This window comes from Dermacentor silvarum, chromosome 6 (genome assembly GCF_013339745.2).
Source record: "Dermacentor silvarum isolate Dsil-2018 chromosome 6, BIME_Dsil_1.4, whole genome shotgun sequence".
Lineage (NCBI taxonomy): Eukaryota > Metazoa > Arthropoda > Arachnida > Ixodida > Ixodidae > Dermacentor > Dermacentor silvarum.
The window spans coordinates 132,417,519-132,431,612 of NC_051159.1; the positions used below are offsets into that span (position 1 = coordinate 132,417,519).

General features: G+C 46.9%; 1 protein-coding gene across 1 annotated transcript in view; it reads right to left on the reverse strand.

Moving 5' to 3' along the window:
* Positions 1-1,036: 1,036 nt before the first annotated feature.
* The window catches only part of LOC119456026 (protein quiver-like), a 44,028-nt gene continuing 30,970 nt past the window's right edge, over positions 1,037-14,094 (reverse strand). The window contains exon 4 of the mRNA XM_037717620.2: positions 1,037-8,569. Within this exon, the coding sequence (XP_037573548.1) occupies positions 8,271-8,569 (299 nt within the window). The 3' untranslated portion in view covers positions 1,037-8,270. The remainder of the gene's footprint in view (positions 8,570-14,094) is intronic.

Consider the following 14,094-nt stretch of genomic DNA (forward strand, 5'->3'; position numbering starts at 1 on the left):
ACAGTCATCGTTTACATGGAAGGACTGGCTTCAACTCCTGACATGTGCTTGGGAGCGCGCGCGCTTTATATATGGAATAGCAGCGAAGATGGCATGGGAGGAACTAAAGTAAACGTAGGCACCCAAATTAAATACACTATAAGCATCAGAGTCTGCACTATTTAGCGGTGAGAATCACTAGTAATACAGCTCGCTGCCGATTTAATTGATAGACACTTTCGTTAGGATCGCCGTGTATCGACACTGTCGTTTTTGACAGCAGATTGCTTCAGGTCGTCGTCGGCATACCTTGCTTGCTGGTGACGCCGTTAACATACATAGATTTACGAGTTTGTACAACTATAAATCACATGACAGTCAATTATCGTAAATTATATGAACAGTCGTCGAGAATTGGGCAGCCTCTAACACCACGGAAACTTAAGTAGTTGACACCACGAACTACAGATTGCTCACTGTAGTGTAGACGACCCAGTTTTAGTGTTTTAGTTCACCATGGGGCGAGACTAGAAGAACGTGGAAGTCACGAAACGCGTGGACGAATTAAGTGCTTAACGCTGGAGCCATGTCGGCTGCGATGATGCTCAACGTTCTTGTCGCCATGTCAGGCCAGTAACCGTACGTTTGACAGACTCGGGACCATATTTGCGCAAGCTACAAAACGTGTAATGTTACAAGGGCTGGTGAGACTGCGCTAGGTGCAGCCTCACCTATGCTTTTGTTGCCACAAAGTGCCCTACAGCCCGTTAGCCAAGAGGCGGATCATTGGGAACCATGTGATATTGATACCCGGTTCGTAACGGTTTTAGACTTCTTGGCAGCAATTTAATTCAACGTGTCTAATTTAGCGGTAGTCTGGCTACCTAAAAAGAGGGAGAAAGCTAGGTAACGTAGAACAAGCAACGTGAAGTGGTCACATTCAAACTGCGTTTCAATTTCGTGCCCGTCGACAGGGGCAAGTCGATCGATGTGCGAGCCCTAAAGAGTCTCTGTCGTCGAATCAATCGGTGCCAAGACGCGGAAGATCGGCAAGCGGTTTTTATCAAGCACGTCGTCGATATGGTTTCGTAGACTGGGAGGACGCGTCATATTGCTCGTACGGGATCTGTACATGCTATAGGGAAAGTGCATTTCGGTCGAAACCAAAGACGTCCGGCCTTTGCAGAGGACATCAACCCGCTGCTGTCTTCCATCCGAGACGGTGCAATAACCTGCGTTTCTGCGTCACCTAAAATTGCGCCCGAAGCGAGGTTGTGTATGTGTGTACACCAAGAATGCATTTCACTGGTGCGATAGCATAGTTACGTTATATGGTACGGTTCACGGCGTGTCCCATACGAAAGCGAGCTGTATTCGGGGCTCTGGCATCTGCACGGAGACGGACAGATGGAGCCTCGTCAACGAAACGCATTTGACTTGAGCAGAGTTTGTACTATGTGAACATTACTCAATCGTTGAGGAGGGTCACGTGTTTGCCCGGTAACGGCGCTGCCGCTCTGGTGGGAACAGGCTGCCCGTGTCGCAGAGAAACACGAAAACAACAACAAAAACAACAGAAACAATGCAAATATGAAAATGGGGTAGTAACGACTGAAATGGAGGAGAGTGAACGCTTAGTGATGGGCGACAGAAAGTCGCCTCCCTAGAAGTGACTTCACGGAGGGTACGAGAGACGGTGGAGACGACAGTGAAGCGGTGAAACCACGCATGATCACGACGACGATGCGGACGCCGCGACGACTGCACTTAATGCAGCTGAAACGAGTGAAGTGGTGACTATGGTTAGTATAACCTCGCTGAAGACAGAAAAAAAAAACTAATGTATGTACAAATGTGTATAGTGTCGTCGACCTTGATTTCTATACAGGAGAATGAGAACACCCTACGAGTATGCTACCTGATTGACTATAAGGCATGGCCATAGCACCCTAATGTATGTACACATCCGAAGAAGAATTTAAACAAAGCAAACGGCTTCTTCTCTATATGACAGGCAACTGCATAATAACAATTAACTTGCCACCCTCCCTTCTATAGAGCGCTGCACACCACGCGTTCTATACCCGATGCCGCCGCTGGCATGCCGGCTGGTAACCGTGTTGGCTAAGAGGCTTTTGTGTGCATATATACAGCATGCGTCGCTGATTTGATACCACTGTCGCTGATGGAAAAACTACGTGCAATCCAGGGTGCTTTCTGCACACTAAAATACCGCCGCAATGTCAAATTCTGCAATGTCGGCATTTTGAGCCAATCAGAGAGGCCGTAGCAGCCCTTTGGGCCAATCAGAGCTGACAAGATGGCGAATTCGACAAACATGGCGGAATTCAACAATGTCCAGGATAGCACTGCAGCATACGAGTGCCAATGCGTGGGAATCGGTCCGCCGTTTTATTCGCAAGCGAACTATATCGTCGGGCGCGAACACGAATGCTCGATTAGGTGGCATCGCGTTAAGACGTTAATTGTGAGAGTTTGTTTTGCTTCTTCTTTTTGTACGAAAAAAAGATGGATGCAATGTATTCGCGCTTCGGGGTTAAGAAGCTTATACCATTCTATTTGTCTGCAAGAGATATAGCGTCCAACGCGAATGCGACTTCTCGAACAGATTCTGCATCTACTGCAGTCACCAGGCTGTGTTGACACGTGAACCACACGTTTTCGCCTTTTTCTTATTGCTTCTGAAGGTAATAGCCTCCGACATTTGGCGTCACAGAAATATTATGTTTCATTTGTCATAGTCATTTCACAGAGTGCAAGAGTGCTGATAGCATTTATGCCGACACGTCTGCTATTTTCGCAACTTCCACACAGCGAGACCATCATTTAAATAATTAAGGGCGCAGTCGTTCTTAAAAGTAAGAAGATACCTTGCATGTAAAGAATGACACAAGAGGCTCCTGTCGACAGACTTTGCTACCAGTGGCTTCTTTCCAGCGAAACAATGCCAACACCACTGTGTTTTGTTTCTTCTTTTCTTTTGCGGTAATCTTTACCGTCTGCCACGACATTTGACCTCTTGAGTCGACAACGCGTTTCTTTTTAACATAGCATCGAAGGCCTCGTGCGGAAATGCTCCGTACGTCTAGCGAAGTCCCCCACTTTTCTTTTCTTTTTTTTTTTTGTCATCGACACTGATGAAGTCGTCAATGTTGATGTTAGATCCTTAAATTTCCAGCAGTAAATACAAGGCAAACTCTTCTGTTTTCCGCATGGTTCTGATCGAATGCAAAAGGACACGGGCTGTACAGAATGCGATAATCGTTGAGGCATCAAAAGTCAGCGTATTGCGCGAAATTAATGGGCAGTTCGGGCGTCCATATTGATTTTTGCATAAGACACTGGAATATAGTCATTCCGTAGCTTGCATTTTCACCAGACATTTCAAACGGTGAGATATATGACTATGCCTTATCGCATAGCTGTTGCGAAAGAATGCCTTTTAATCTCTTGCATATCACTGTAAACGACAGTGGCTCGTGAACTCCGGCCGTAATCATTTCTTAGGCGACTCGAACCTCGGTATGTGGTTCTCTTCGGACTTATTTTGTTGTCCTGAACGAGCTGCTCTGATATGTATTTGGTCGCAAAGTAACACTGCTTTCCTACAGATAAAATGCTTTCCACCTTCGCTATGTCGGCCTGTCAAGAACCTTGAAATCTTCAAGAGATGAGTGCTTAGCATGCGTTTCAAAATACGTGAAGTGGTAGCATGAGTGTTACGCTGGAATAGTGAGCGTAGCGTGGAAAAGTAGATAATTCGTCTAATTGCTGACGTAATGTGCGCCGTCATGACTGCATATTCACTAAGTTCGTGCGGCCAAACCATTTTGCGTTTAAAGAATCACGCAAATGAGCCGTCTGAGCAGGGTTTTTTTTTTTTTTCATTTTCTTTCTTCTTTTGTGAGCGTATGTAAGCTTTGAAATTTCCTTCACATCTAAAAGGCAAAACAGTGCGCTCTGAGCGCACGAACTATAAATGTGTTGTGACACCAAAGCAGGATATAAAATTTCTCTCCGCAAATATTCTTACTAGACATAAACTGGAGTACGATAACATTTCCTATAGCGTGAGCGGAATGTTACTTCGTTAACACCAAGTTGTCACCTCATCAAGCTGTGCCAAGCCCACGTGTCAAGTCTCCGTGCGCGCTTATTTGTTTGAAGGGGCGAAAGCCACGGGTTCGCCTTTCAATTGGCTACTCGAATGGGTCTCGCGCTATCATATTACACAACCACAGATGAAATCTATAAACCCCTTCGACTCTGGGTAAAACTTTTGCTATCACAAGCATTTCCTCACTCGCATCAGAATGCCATTCAAAAGGAGCACCAAGCTTTTCTATCCTGAGCAATTTCCTATACTACTTTATATCTTATAACTTTCTAACGATGCCTATCCTTTTGTACAAGCCTGTCTTTCGGGGGAGGCAGTTAGACATACGCGTAGCAAGCTTTTATGAGGCCCAGCACCCGTACAGCTTCGAGTATTTGATGCAAGAGCGCAATAATAAAGAAGTTGAGCGTAAATAGTAAAGTATATCCAGGCGCATATGCTACTAAACCTTCTGCTAAAGAATGGTCAGAACACCAATGTCTAGTAACAATTAGTGCGGCAAAACTTCAAGAAAAAAAAAGTTACACGATAAAACTAGGGTATAGGCGGCTTTACGGTAGCTACCTCCGTGAACGCACTATTTATGTTTACACATGAGAACCATACCGGTGCGCTCGAAAACCGCCTCGATGTCTCGCAAGAGGTAACGAATAACGCGATAACGTTGTTTCTGGTGGCATACTGCCGAACCTGGGATCCTTGCTGTTGCTGAAGTGCCCAACGATGCGACGTATAAGAAGTACTGCAGTCGCACAAATCGCCTCACGCGATATGAATTCTGCTCGTTGATGGAGCCAGAGAAACTATTGCGAGTATAATTGCCGCTTCCTAACAACCTCATTTCCTTTTTTTTATATATATAGCACACGACGTGGAATAATCGAGATTGCGGTGAACGCGAAGTGAGCAGTCGACATATCGAACGGCATCGCCTTCATGAACCACACTCTATATATGTCGAGGCCTTCACGATCCCTTGGAAAATAACGGGCATTTATAGACAAGCAACATACACGACCGACGCAACTTGGGCGCAGTCAACTCATCACCTACACGCTCCACAAGTAATACTGGACCGCCAAACGCTGTCGTCGCGCTAAGCAATGCAAGTGTCATTTATGCCGAATGAGTTCGTTCTAACCTCGCGAAGCCTTGACGTCAAGCTTCAGGTGATTCACGGACGATAGTCCATTGAGTCCTAGAACGAAATTCCCACAACAAGCACGGACCGGAACCACTTCCCCGATTCCAACGTTTCCATCGGCGATGCTAACGCATTCAAATGAGGTCCTTATAAACGAATTTATTTAACTGCACCACTTTGCTAGAGTTATTTTTGTTTTGCCACTCCTCCATGTATTACAACGGCCCAGAATGAATATAGATAGAATAAAAGGAGTGCTAGGAAAGTTTAGCATAGTACCAACAAGGTTTTCGTAAAGGTAGTTTTTTTTTTCTTGCGTGATTGCGTGGTATTACACGAAGAATCCCAATGAAAAGTTTTGCTTGAGTTGTGTTCTATCACCGGCAGTTCTCACAAACAGGTTAAGATGGTGTAGGGGCGCTTGGCCTGTGTTTACTTTGTAACAATTGTCTGATGACTTTTTGTTACCTTCCATGGACGTTCCTTCAATGTACTGCTGAACGTACTAGAAGGGCCATCATCGCTAATGGTCAGACAGCGCTCCATACACATTCTACCTCGGCAGCAGTCCTCTGGCAAGACATTGAGCCTCGTTCTGTATTTGCTGTAAAGGAGTGGCCACACTTCGGTATCGACTGGCTGACCAAACAGGCTATGCCGCGAAACGCGAAGAACCCACAAAAGGAATAGAAAGCCGACGAGGCCAATTACGATGACGACCGAGAGCAGCCGGTCCACTTAACTGGTGTGTCTGGGTCAGATATTCAAACCATCCCTTCGAGGATAAATATGGACGTACTCGTTGGTGAAAACATCATCAAAACAAATTCATTTTGCGTGAATCCCATCTCACGGTGGCGCCTCGCGCGACGGTATAGCGAAAGGCGGGGACCAGATGAGAACAACACACTGAGTATCAGGGCGAGGTAGCGGTATAGTGTATCAGTGAGTTGGCTTGCGTTTAAATAGCCTAACCTTCAGAATCCGTCGTAACCTCATCTATAATAGCTATATCGGAAGTATAGATTTCTTTTGTGGCGCGCCCTGGTGGCATTTCTTGGAATGAATAAGCCGCGCGATCTGGGCTAACATGTACAACGAGGCCCCCATTTCCGGGTATAGCCAAATATAACCTCTTGGTTATAACACTACATTTTCAAGTTAGTTGAAAGTCCCAACTATAGCAGGGTATGACGTTTATAAGGTCTATAACATGCACCAGTAGAGAGACTTGGGAATAGCGGTCTGTTTCTCTATTCGAAGCTTAGAGCAAGAAGGTATCTTGAAATTTGAGAGCATGTTTTAACGGCGCTGGCAACGTATTTGCCTAGGGTGGTACAGCTTGTTTCAGCAGTAACCACGAGCTTACTTCTATATAAAAGAAAGAAAAAAAACATTTTGTATCCTGTCATGACTGCAAGTGACTGACGTAATGTAATACGACTGGTGTTTTTGGGCTTTTTTTTTTTTGGTAGCAGAATAAGTCTTGCTAAATTAACAGCTATTCCGGAGATTCATAAACGCAAATACCGAAAGATAAGTTTAGGATGACTGTCCAGAGATAAATAACATTGTTGATTAACTAGTCCGCGTGAATACATGACAGCTGCATTTAAACTTTATCCTCACGTGTTTTTCTTTGACAATTGGTGGTACTAATGGAGGCAGCCGGAGCGATGGTACGCGATTAATACATCTATGATGCCTTTTCGAGATATCCGGCTACTTCAAAGAAACGTTCTTTTTGTGTACGTTCTCGTACATTATCGAACGGAGCTCTCGCCAGAGCAGCGACTATCATTCGCATCCTATAGCCATCCTATATCGGCGACGCTTCCAACGATCATGTGACAGAAAAACAAAGGAATTAATTATACGTATCAAGGCCAATCGTGAGTCTATTCTGTCATAACATGTAATGTAAATTTGGGGAAGACTTTGAAATCATTCCGTTACTGGCTGGAGCGGTGCACCCAGGATGTACACCAATTCAGAAACAAGCCTTAAATCGCTCTCTACTTATCATAGTCGTTAAAACAGAAAATCGTCTGCAAGAACAGTCACCTTTGTTGCACCCCGAAGAAACATCGAAATGTAAAAGGGCGTAACGGTGTATCACGCTTAGACTTTCTCGCATGACCTCCGCAGACACGACGCGGAAGGTAATGTCACTGTTTGATAAATATGGCAGCGCCATCTTTCTTTCGTTTTCTTTTTGTGAACCCACAATGTAATGCCCGAGAGAACGACAGCGGTGCCTTTTCGAGGTTTCTGCGGAGATGCTTGCAAATACTTCTCTCATTGCTCTACGCATTTACTTCTGGTGACGCATACAAACCACTGGGCTTTTTTTTTTTTTTCTAAGTGCCAAAACTCGCTAATCATTTTCTCGTACTTTGCAGCTACGAACAACACGAAACTTTCTCTTTTTTTTTTAATTTTGCGCGGCCCTCTCAAAGAGCACTCGACGTGGGAAAACACCGTTACGCTCTTCAAGGTATAGCAAAGTTTCAGCCAGCAAATCTCATCTGGACCAGACATTTCCGAGCGAAAAGTAAGACTAGAAGAAGGATTACAACGCTCGCGAGATTGATCGGCTACCTCGCCGCGCCAACACTCTCGACGAAAACAGCTCGCATTGGATAAGTTAGAACGACATCTACACTTGTCGTCGGAACGCATATCTGACTGGACGTAGTCGGCTCGAAGTGGCTGCCGTCGTGTCTGCGAACGCGGCCGCAGCGACTGCTGCTCAGATGGCACACACCAAGGCCGCGCTGAACCTGCAGACCGTGGCCCCGAAGCTTCACCGTGCCAGCCCTCAAGTCGGCGCATGCCTAAAGCTTGCGCGCACACTGGCGAGAGGCTGTCCCAGGCGTCTACGACGTAGTGGACGGTGCAAGCCCCCTTCTGTCACTCAATCTCATACTCGACGCCGCGCTGGTGCGCTGGTGGCGGTTGTGGCCGGTTATAACCTCGTGGCGCGAGGACCAGTCGACACAGCGAGGCCTAGGAAGTCCTCAGCCACGCACCGGCCTCGGCCGAGGTCGACGTGGAAGGTGAGACCAAGTGCGGAGGCGCGGCGGACACCATCAGCCGCTGCACGGTCACCAGCAGCAGCGTCAGCAACAGCGGCAGGACGAGTGAGGAAGCCGCGTTGTTCGTGGGCGTCGGGGCCGAGTTGCAGGCGTCACTCTCACAGAAACACATGTGGCCGCCGCCGCCGGATTCGTACATGCACACGTGGTCCACTAGAAACATGTTGATCTGCAGCCGCTCGGTGCACGTCCGCCGCACCTCCTGGTCGTCTGCGCGTGAGACAACAGAAAACGGCGTCAGGGAGTGTTAGGGAACCGATGACCGTCAGGGCCCGTATTCGCGAAAATTCTCTCGTTAGGATATCAACCAGGCGCCAAGCAGTAATCGTGAGGAAATCACAAACCGGTACACTAGAAAACTACATTGTAGCTCTCACGTGATGCTTTTTTAGATGCACATCCATCGATCACTCGATTATCTACATAACGCACTAGATTATCAGCGTGTGGAACTGAGACAGATCCATTTTATTCACTGTTTGCCAGACTGCCTGTACTGACACGCATCCAACAGCAGAGCCACCACAAGAACACCGAGCGGCAGCCTGCCGCAAATACCTTAATATCTTCACTGAGGTAGGGTGGCAAGAGAAATGGGTGTGTAAAGTGGAAACCAAACAGTAAGGCTGCCCTGTGGCCGCGAGAGTCTGAAAACTAATTGGATGACAAAGAAGGAGTGTCACATTTTCGGAAATATTGCATATACTAAGTGCATGTTTGGTCTGATGCAATGCTATACGTATTATGCATGTTGCAGTTCTTTCATGGGCATGCATGCCCATGTTTCTTGACTTTTTATACACACACTATCTTGCTCCACACTGGTTGCTATATACGTGTACTAACCACACTATAAATGTCAGGTGCCAAGCGCCAAGTTTAACTATTTCCCGTGCCATCATATATAGCTTATTACCAGAAAGGTTTGATTCTCAAAGGCGTTGATCAACAGTGATCTTTTCACTCAAAGTCATAGTACTTGATGTCAGCGCGTTTAACAAGGTTAGTGCATAACACGTGGAACATGCCTGATCTGCATTGAGGCCAACGTCTAAAAGCAGTGCATTACACTGAGTGGTCATCAGCCACATTTAGGATGCCTACCAGCCCACATTCCTACATCCAAACATGCCTGCATCCCGTCATGCCCACAACCGCGCTTGCCCACTACCCATTATGACCACCACCCGCATGCCCACTACCCACCATGACCAGCATGACCACCATGACCATCAAACGGCATGCCCGCTACCCACCATTCCCATTACCCCCGGCAGGTCCCCTACATCATTTCACTATGAGGCTGGGTGCCTGGTTCCGCTATGTCCACTATGTGCAGTTTTCCAATAGGGCAATCACTATTTATTTGACTACAGACTCAAATGCTCAAATGTGGAGCATACCCCAATACCATACACACTTTCTGGCAATGTCCAGCCACGCAACACGTAAAAAGACAACATATCAATAAGATACTTCTACAACCGAACTCCGAGGAAGAATGGATCGCTCCCCGGCGAGGTGTCAAACCACTGCTCTGAAAACCCTTGGCCAACTTCATAAAATAATTTCTCTATGAAAAAGACTAAGGGGTCAAGGCACAGACGTTGTAACTTCTAATGGGCGTTAATTTTTCCTCTGCCTTTTGCATGTAGTGCTGTTTGCGATTGGCCGTCACCACGGCGGACCCGCCTCATCATCCCGCCGATCGCTATATAACTAACGGGCGTCCGAAGTTAAGCAAGAGAAATTTTTTGAATACAGGCCCACATTTTCTCCCGAGGTATCCTTGTTTTGTAGGAGGTAGCACATATTCGGGAAGCTTTATGGAGAGGATAGAATTTATTAGAGAAAATGCAGAGAGGTCGGCCTGAGCTATTATGATCTGGCCTGTTACTCCGCACAGGGAAAAAAAGGAAAGGGGACAGGAAAGAGCGATGAAAGATTATGATGATTAGGACAGGAGGATGGGACGCATATATACGATAACCACGTAATACAGTGGTTTTCCTAAAGTCTCGAGCCTAGAGCGGTGCTCTTCAAACAGTCCATAATAACCCTTGTAGCTGTTGTTGCTACTGTGCTTCACGTGCGCCTGTGCATTATGGGAGAAATGGGCAAGACTAGAGTTACTGTATACGGAATGCATACATTAACCCTATAGGTTAGACAGCCCCACACCCCTGGCCCACATCCTACTTTTTATGCCATTGACATGTACGTTAGTTTACGGCCTGTTATGCAGTTTTAGCAATGTCCGCCATGGTTGCTTACTGGCCATGGTGTTTGGCTGCTAAGCACGAGGTCGCGGGTGAAAATCCCGGCCACGGTGGCAGCATTTCGATGGGGGCGAAATGTGACAGCACCGGTGTACTTAGATTTAGGTGCACGTTAAAAAACCCCAGGTGGTCCAAATTATTCCGGAGTCCTCCACTACGGCGTGCCTCATAATCAGATCGTGGTTTTGGCACGTGAAATCCCATAAGTTAATTTTTAGTTTTAGCCATAAGCCTCGAATATATTTTCTTTTTGTCTTTTCGTCGATAACTGTTATACCGTGGTGTCACACGGGCACTTTCGAATAGCGATCGAGCTCGACGGGATCGAACTTCCTTTTTTTTTCTATCGTGATTGGCTCCTTTGCACAAGCTCGCAGAAGGGAGTCAATGACGCTCGCAAATTTCGATCGTGTTATGTTTGAACGCTCTTAGAAATCGTGTGTGTGACAGGAGTATTAGCTGTGCTTCGATGCTCTAGTCCCATTAGTGTGTCATTCGTGAAGCGTGATGTATAATTGCGGCTCAAAATTAACGCCAAGAATGACAAGGCGAAAGTACAATAAAACAGTGCCTTCACTGACCAAACTTTTCTTACGTAAGTGCCGTCGGTGATTGGCCATCGTCACGGCTTTCTTGTTATCGTGCTGATCGCTGTCGCGAGTAACTATAGCGAATGGGGAAACGTTCTTACAAAGGAGAAGCTTTATGATTACGAGCTCGGAAGCTTATCTATGATACCTCGATCAAAAAGAAAGTCTGTGCTCCAAGAAAGAAGCAGCAGGAAGTGCACAGTTCATTCAAGCCTCTCACGTCTTCCCCATCTTGCTCTTTTTTTTTTAAGTCAAATTTATTTGAACATTCTGGCGCCAGCATCCGCATAACTCTCATTGCTGCAGCGGCTGGAGAGATGGAGCGTCCCTGTATACCACAGGCTTCAGAGCCAAGCCGTTGTGACGTCAGCTTTATTCTGGGTTCTCCAGCACGTCGAGGTTAACAGAGTGGCGCTGCTCAAAAAAACGTTTTTGTCCCTTGCCATGATACACAAACCGTGGCACTAAAATAAGAACAGGCTGCCGCTTTGAGCCAGAGTTTGAGCCCTACTACGTGGTAGCGCGGGCGCCTCGATGAAAAGTGGCGAGAAAGGAGGGGCGCAGACCGTGGGGCCATAGCGCGTAGACTCGACCGAGGATCGCCGAGAGACACCTCGAGACTCGCGCCCGCGACCTCGTGTGCAACGAGATCTGGTAGTGCAGACTGTCGGAATAAGTGCAGCAGTGGAGGCAGCCTCAATGAACAAGGCACTCAGGTTTCGCGTAAAAAAAAAAAAAAAAACAAGAAAATCAGCGGCGATTTAGCGGTAAACGCGAGAGAAATGCGTTAGCATTACGTCACACTTCTTTCAGGTCCCAGATCCATGATTTAAACCGCGTTCACCGCATTGCAAGGTGTTACATAAATATAAAGAAATTGCCTGAAGTTTATGCAGCAGTACGCGTCGCATTCAGTCGTGTAGGATTAAATTACCGCTGTTACTAAAGCTTCGCTTCACTTCAACATAGGCGTTGGATCTGCATAAATTTTTTTAATTTTTTTTGTTATGGTCGTCGTCATTATAGACAGCAAGCAGAATTTGGTGTCATATTTGGGCACTTAAGACGCATTTCTGCCGTCGCCGTCGCCGTGATGTTCCGTATAAATTTCACTGCCTCGTTGGTTTACGGCTGTCTGGTGCACCGTGGCGCAGCGTGACGATGGCTGTGTCTCATTATCTCGACATTCAGTAATGAAGGCGAAGGTCTCGCGGAAGACACTAGATTCTCGTGAGTCGAGTGAGCTCCGCAAGTACGTATAGGCGAGGAGTGAAGGCAAAGACGTGTGTCCTGACCGGTTTTGGTCCTACGGCCACGACGTTGAACACGTTCTTCCCCTGCTTCCCGAGTGATCCGGAGTCCGGACAAGCTATCTCTCTTTCACTGATGGCAGCCATTTTTACAATAATTAGGTTTCCATGAGCCGAGACGGCCCAGTGAGGCACATCAACCACAAGGCTTATGCGGACTGTAATTTACTAGTGCATATTTGCGCCGAAATAAAAATTCTATTCTATTCTATCGCATTCTACAGCTTTTCGTGACTGCATAACGCGTGGTGCAGCTTGCTCTCGTTTTTTTTTTTTTTTAGTTATCGCTATGTTCTTACATATATCAGACTCTATGTCTACCTAGCTTACTATCCTTACCTCTCTGCCTGATTGATCTTCTTGACCTGCGACGTTTTTTTCTTTAAGTTATTATTTCTTTTTATTACTGATACATGAAAAGAAGTAGCCGTATTTGTTACATTAGAAAGCACGAAATGTGAATTGACTTGTGCAGACGCTTTTGAGCGTTTATACTATCTGGCTCTTCATTCACAAAATGGTGAAATGCGTAAGAGCGTTTGCTGATTGGCCGGCGTTCTGACGAACGCCACTTATAATAGCGAGTGGCGTGGTAACGAGACGAGCCAATCACAGACGGCGCTTATACGCAAGAGTAGTTTTGCGACTTCCCACCCTGGTACATACCTCCTTCCCAGCTTCTATACCTTTCCCCTTCCGCCTAACTCGGTGCAAGTTAGCAAATCATTTTTTAACAGCGGAGCTGCTCTTAGTCAAGCGTGCGCCGTCGCTGACGGCGCCGTCACGCAGGAGCAGAGCCGGAGAAGTCACGTGACCCACTCGCCGGGAGGAGAGGAGCCGACCAATCAGAGCGCGCGCCGGGGAGGAGGAGGAGGAGAGGCAAGCGCTTTGGGGACTCATTGGGGACTTCAACGTGGTTATAGTTAATGAATCGTGGCTAATCGAACAAAGAAATAAAATGCGGAAAAAAGAAACATACGTGACAATCGCAGAAACAGAACGACCACAGCTCCGCTATTTCGACCGATTTCACTTCGTGAAACTGGCTGCATTTTTTTATGGTTAACCTCCCAGACATTTCCTTTTTCTGTCATCTTTATCTGAGCTACATGATGTCCGAGAAACACCGAGATCTGATCGCAGGGACAAACGATGCGGAAGAAGTCTCATCGTGACCATAGCGAGCACTAATTTCTCGCCTGGCTTTACACGCACACTGTTTAGACGCAGTGCCAACTTTGCCGCGCTAGCTCGCGCTCGCGCGTAGGGTTCAGGCCACACACAAACACAGACGTATACGCGAGCCCACTTCCCGTTGAGCGAAGGTGTTTGTTTTTAGCCCGCGCGGCGCCTAAATGCGGATGAGCCAGGGCCAAAGTCGCAGTGCGAGGCGCGCGCCCTATTTTTATATGTCGCGCGTCGAGCTTGGGTGACGGGCGGCGACGCATTCGCAGTCCCAGACCGCGAGGTATCGCTTCGAAAGCGCACCTGGCGTTTTTGTTGCCGTATTCTCGTCGAGCAGGTTGTATTCCTCCGATGTGGGTGGTTTTGCCGAG